Source organism: Ranitomeya imitator, chromosome 10 (assembly GCF_032444005.1).
Source record: "Ranitomeya imitator isolate aRanImi1 chromosome 10, aRanImi1.pri, whole genome shotgun sequence".
Taxonomy (NCBI): Eukaryota; Metazoa; Chordata; class Amphibia; order Anura; family Dendrobatidae; genus Ranitomeya; species Ranitomeya imitator.
The window spans coordinates 9,345,400-9,351,731 of NC_091291.1; the positions used below are offsets into that span (position 1 = coordinate 9,345,400).

A 6,332-nucleotide genomic window follows, 5' to 3' on the forward strand; every position below is an offset into this window, starting at 1 on the left:
CAATAAATAATACAGAACATTCTAAAAAATAAATAATAATAATAAATAGCAATAACTACAGAATATTAAAAAAAATAATAAAAATTAACAAATTAATACAACAATAAAACAAACACAATATAACTAAATATAATAATAAAAAATAAAATACAAAGAAAAACGTTAGATAAAACGTTGAAAAAAAATATATAAAAAGTAAACACTTGTTCTGCACAAGTCTGCAAAGTTTGATCTATGAACAATATTACATTATTTAACATAGTAAACACCATAAAGCAAGAATTGAAGCAATGTGGGAGGAATAAATTAACATTTAACTTTTTGTTTTCAAAAAAATTTAAATTCACGCACAATATTTTTTTATTTTTGTCAAGGGTATCAGGAGAAATTGCACAACAAATAATGTGGTTCATTTTCTCCTGAGTACGCCGATACCCCATATGTGGGGGTAAACTACAGTTTGGGTGCATGGCAGAGCTCGGAATTTTTCAGTGCAAAATTGGCTGGAATGGAGAGTGGAAGCCATGTTGCGTTTGGAGAGCCACTGATGTGCCTAAACAGTAAAAACACCCAACAAGTGACCCCATTTTGAAAACTTGACCCCTCAAGGAACTTATCTAGATGTGTGGCGAGCATTTTGAACCATCAGGTGCGTTACAGAAGTTTCTAACAGTGCTAAGAACATTTTGTAAAAAAAAAAACAGTTTTCCTGCAAAATTTTTCTTTTAGCCCCACATTTTGTATTTTCTCAAGGATAACAGGAGAAAATGGGCCCCAGAATTTGTTGTGCAATTTCTCCTGAGTGTGCTACTCCCCCGTGTGGGGGTGAAAACTACTTTTTAGACACAGTGCAAAGCTCAAGAGGGAAGGAGCGCCATATTATAGTGCAGATTTTTATATTATGATTTGCGGGTGCCATGGCCCACTGGGAGAGCCCCTGAGGTGCCAGAACAGTAGAACGCCACATTTTACAAACTACATCTCTCAATGAATTAATCTAGGGGTGTAATGATCATATTGATACCAAGGGTGTGCCACAGAATTTTATACCATTGGGCATCTCATTATAGGGAGGTTCCGTCTCACATATTTCACAGATTTACATGAAAGTCCCGATGCAAGCGCTCAGAGTAGAGCGCAGGATAAATGTGTGCCGAGCCTTACTGCCATCTTTGGGAGGCAGAAGGAACAAATCCACAGCATGTGAACAATTGGTTTTATTTATTTTTTTAACCCATTCCTCATGCGGTATAAGTGATTACGCAACTTTATTCTTTGGGTCAGTAGTACCACAGTTATTTTTTTTTTTATGTTTTGGCATTTTTACACATTAAAAACTTTTATAGAAAAAAATAATTCAGGAAGTCTCTTAAGTAGGTGTTACAGAAGCTGCAGCGCTGATAGCTCTGCATGCTATAGAAGCGATCAACCTGCACAAAATGATTGTCCCATTGTGTAAAAGTTAAAATGAATTTAAAATTTTTTTTTTTTTTAAATTGTAAAAATATTTTAAAATATAATAATGACAAAAATCAATATTTATTCCATCAATAAATATTGAATTTAAAAAAAATCGAAACAATAAAAGTACACATATTTAGTATCGCCACATCCGTAACGACCCAACCTATAAAACTGACCCACTAGTTAACCCCTTTAGTAAACACCATTAAAAAAGCAAAAAAATAAAACCCTTTATCAACATACTGCCAAACAAAAAGTGGAATAAAACGTGATCAAAAAGATGGATATCAATAACCATGGTACCGCTGAAAACTTCATCTTGTCCCGCAAAAAACGAGCCACCATGCAGCTCCATCACTGGAAAAATAAAAAAAAAATTATAGCCCTCAGAATAAAGCGATGCAAAAATTATTTGTTAATATAAAAAACTTTTTATCATATAAAAGCACCAAAACATTAAAAAAAATGATATAAATGAGGTATCGCTGTAATCGTACTGATCCAAACAAGAAAACTGCTTTATCAATTTTACTACACATGGAACGGTATACGCGCCCACCCCAAAAGAAATTCATGAATTGCTGGTTTTTGTTCATTCTGCCTCCCAAGAATCGGAATAAAAAGCGATCAAAAAATGCGAGGTGCCCAAAAATGGTACCAATAAAAACGTCAACTCGTCCCGCAAAAAACAAGACCTCATATGACTCTGTGGACCAAAATATGGAAAAATTATAGCTCTCAAAATGTGGTGATGCAAAAACTGTTTTGCCGCTCCTGCTGTCACTGTTTTTATAAGCAGCAGGGGTAGGCTGATGGGAGTAGTAGTCCCATCATCCGCCACCTTAAATGTAACTCTCATCATTCTTCCCTGCTAGAGGGGTATCATCATGCTCAGGACAAATTGCACAACAACTTTTGGGGTCCAATTTCTTCTGTTATCCTTGGGAAAATAAAAAAAACTGGGGACAGAACGATCATTTTTGTGGAAAAAAAAAAACTATGATTATTCTTGTTACGGCTCTACGTTATAAACTTCTGTGAAGCACTAGGGGGTTCACAGTGATCACCACACATCTAGATAAGTTCCTTAGGGGGTCTAGTTTCCAAAATGGTGTCACTTGTGGGGGGTTTCAATGTTTAGGCACATCAGGGGCTCTCCAAACGCAACATGGCCTCTGATCTCAATTCCAGTCAATTTTGCATTGAAAAGTCAAACAGCGCTCATTCCCTTCCGAGCTCTCCCATGCGCCCAAACAGTAGTTTATCCCCACATATTGGGTACCGGCATACTCAGGACAAATTGCACAAAAACTTTTGGGGTCCATTTTCTCCTGTTACCCTTAGGAAAATAAAAAAATTTTGGTCTGAATTAATTTTTTTGGGGAAAAAAGTTAAATGTTCATTTTTTTTTTAACATTCCAAAAATTCCTGTGAAACATCAGAAGGGTTAATAAACTTCTTGAATGTGGTTTTGAGCACCTTGAGGGGTGCAGTTTTTAGGGTGGTGTCACTTTTGGGTATTTTCTATCATATAGACCCCTCAAAATGACTTCAAATGAGATGTGGTCCCTAAAATAAAATGGTGTTGTAAAAATGATAAATCGCTGGTCAACTTTTAACCCTTATAACTCCTTAACAAAAAATCAAAAATTGTTTCCAAAATTGTGCTGATGTAAAGTAGACATGTGGAAAAAGTTACTTATTAAGTGTTTTGTGCGACGTATCTCTGTGATTTAAGGGCATGAAAATTCAAAGTGGGAAAATTGGGAACATTTTCACCAAATTTATGTTTTTTTTCACAAATAATTGCAAGTCACATCAAAGAAATTTTACCACTAACATGAAGTACAATATGTCACGAAAAAAAAAAAAAATCAGAATCACCAGGATCCGTGGAAGACTTCCAGAGTTATTATCTCATAAAGGGACACAATTGCAAAAATTGGCCCGGTCATTAACGTACAAACCACCCTCAGGGGGTAAAGGGGTTAAAAAGAAACAAACAACTAAAGAGCTGCAGTTCCTCTGACTGCCACTAGGTGTCAGCAAACATAATTGTAATTAGATACAATGTATCACTTACCTGTAAATAGAACTGCACTGAGGATCAGCAAACAGCACTGGGCACCCTGAATCAATAAGCAGAGAGGTTAGGAATGGGGAGAATATGTTCTTATCCATTTTCATGAATTACACAGATCCAGTCTCCATAATATACATTCTCATTGTAAACCTTGGCGGAGGGTGGGATCATTATCTGGCCATCAGGACAGGAGGGGTGGGCATTCAATTACTAGACTTATGTTATAACACCTCTGTATCACAGGTTACTGCAGCACATGACCTCATACGTCAGCTGTGACCCGGTGACTGGCACCGAGCTGCAATACCACACACAACCTGAGGACAGGGGAGGGCGCTATTTTGATGCATTTACTTAATACACCTAACTAACTTTCTCAGTGCTTAGCACAGAGCTCCAAACTTCAGTTTATCAACATTGCTACCAACCTGCTTCTGCCAGTAGGGGGCGCTGCATGCACAGCTTTAGGCACCAGATGGCTGCATTTTAGTATGCATAAATCATCTATATAGAAAGTCCTGAACAGATCGTCCCCTTGTGGTATCAACCGAAATATGCGCAGTAAATTATCTCAAGGGTTAACATTCAAGTATATTAAAAAAAAGTATTACAAGACTGCAGTTCACCTTTCTGCCACTAGAGGGAGCAACATCCTCTCAAACAGTAAATTATGTTATCTGGCAAATGCAATAATCATGTCCATAATTAAAGGGATTCTCCACCTAAAATGATCAGTGCTATGCAGGGTCAGGCGGCAGAATGGATAAAACTAATATCACAGACTTGTGAGGGAGAAGAGAAAGTGTGAGGAGCCGGGTAGTGATTAGACGCCATTCCCCAACTGTCATTATCCCACACCCCCAGTGTCAGCGTCACTATTCCATACCCCGACTGTCATTATCCGGCACCCCCAAGTGTCAGCGTCACTATTCCATACCCCGACTGTCATTATCCCGCACCCACAGTGTCAGCGTCACTATTCCATACCCCGACTGTCATTATCCGGCACCCCCAGTGTCAGCGTCACTATTCCATACCCCGACTGTCATTATCCCGCACCCCCAGTGTCAGCGTCACTATTCCATACCCCGACTGTCATTATCCCACACCCCCAGTGTCAGCGTCACTATTCCATACCCCGACTGTCATTATCCCACACCCCCAGTGTCAGCGTCACTATTCCATACCCCGACTGTCATTATCCCGCACCGCCAGTGTCAGCCTCACTATTCCATACCCCGACTGTCATTATCCCACACCCCCAGTGTCAGCGTCACTATTCCATACCCCGACTGTCATTATCCCGCACCCCCAGTGTCAGCGTCACTATTCCATACCCCGACTGTCATTCTCCCGCACCCCCAGTGTCAGCGTCACTATTCCATACCCCGTCATTATCCCACACCCCCAGTGTCAGCGTCACTATTCCATACCCCGACTGTCATTATCCCACACCCCCAGTGTCAGCGTCACTATTCCATACCCAGACTGTCATTATCCGGCACCCCCAGTGTCAGCGTCACTATTCCATACTCCGACTGTCATTATTCCGCACCCCAGTGTCAGCGTCACTATTCCATACCCCGACTGTCATTATCCGGCACCCCCAGTGTCAGCGTGACTATTCCATACCCCGACTGTCATTATCCCGCACCCCAGTGTCAGCATCACTATTCCATACCCCGACTGTCATTATCCCACACCCCCAGTGTCAGCGTCACTATTCCATACCCCGACTGTCATTATCCCACACCCCCAGTGTCAGCGTCACTATTCCACACCCAGTCATTATCCCACACCCCCAGTGTCAGCGTCACTATTCCATACCCCGACTGTCATTGTCCCGCACCCCCAGTGTCAGCGTCACTATTTCATACCCCGACTGTCATTCTCCCGCACCCCCAGTGTCAGTGTGTCCTTGTCTTGTCCTTACCTTGCAGGACATGGCAGAGGCTTCTGCGGGCGATCGCACAGGATGAGGCTCTGCGCACTGTTGGTCTTTGGACCCTTTATAGGTTTTTCACTGTTTTGACTCCAAACACAACACAAGATGGAACAAGAAAGAACAGAAAAGCGATGAGAAAAAAAAAAAAAAAACAGGTGGGGGCAGATCCAGGAAGACCCGGTCTAATAGTCGGCTGATACTACCGACCCCAGAGTGCGGCACCGCCGTCTCCACCGCATCTTGGTCAAAAGTGACCATGGCTGAGCTGACGTGTATTGTAACAGGAACAATGTCCAATAACTAAATATGGAGAAATACAGCAAACAAAATCGCATAAATATAAATCCTTTGCCTGGGGGAGGAAGGACCTCGGACAAAGTCCATTAACCATTCACTCTCTGATCTCCGGCATCATTTATAGCACCCTATCCGTGCTGGTGCAGGACGCCATAGACATAAGCTCCCAGTAATGGAGGAGCATGAGGCCAAATATCCGCATATTACCACTTTTCCAATGCAGAAATTCAAATAATAAGAAACCAGAGAATTGCATAAATAACAATTCCTTAAATTTACGCGACCACTAACGACCCCCCCCCCAGCACCCGTCAGCGGATGCTTCACATTGATACAAAGTATCCAGGACAATAAGTTCATTGTGCGGCCGGGGAGAGATACAATAATATGCGGATTGTAACCGGTTCAGTGACTTTTCAACTTGTAAATACTCCGCGGGTCTACAATTTTTTTTTTTTTTTTTTATCCCTCTACATGAAGTTTGTAGATTTCTTGTTGTAGAATATTAATCAATAAAGCAATGTAACATATTATACATCCATA

General features: G+C 40.9%; 1 protein-coding gene across 1 annotated transcript in view; it reads right to left on the reverse strand.

The window, feature by feature from the left end:
* The window catches only part of LOC138651852 (FXYD domain-containing ion transport regulator 6-like), a 9,197-nt gene extending 3,134 nt beyond the window's left edge, over nt 1-6,063 (reverse strand). Inside the window, exons 1-2 of the mRNA XM_069742403.1 lie at nt 5,481-6,063; nt 3,548-3,593 (exon numbers count right to left, since the gene is read on the reverse strand). Coding sequence (XP_069598504.1) covers nt 3,548-3,593; nt 5,481-5,492 — 58 coding nt within the window. The 5' untranslated portion in view covers nt 5,493-6,063. The remainder of the gene's footprint in view (nt 1-3,547; nt 3,594-5,480) is intronic.
* Between the last annotated feature and the right edge of the window lie 269 nt (nt 6,064-6,332).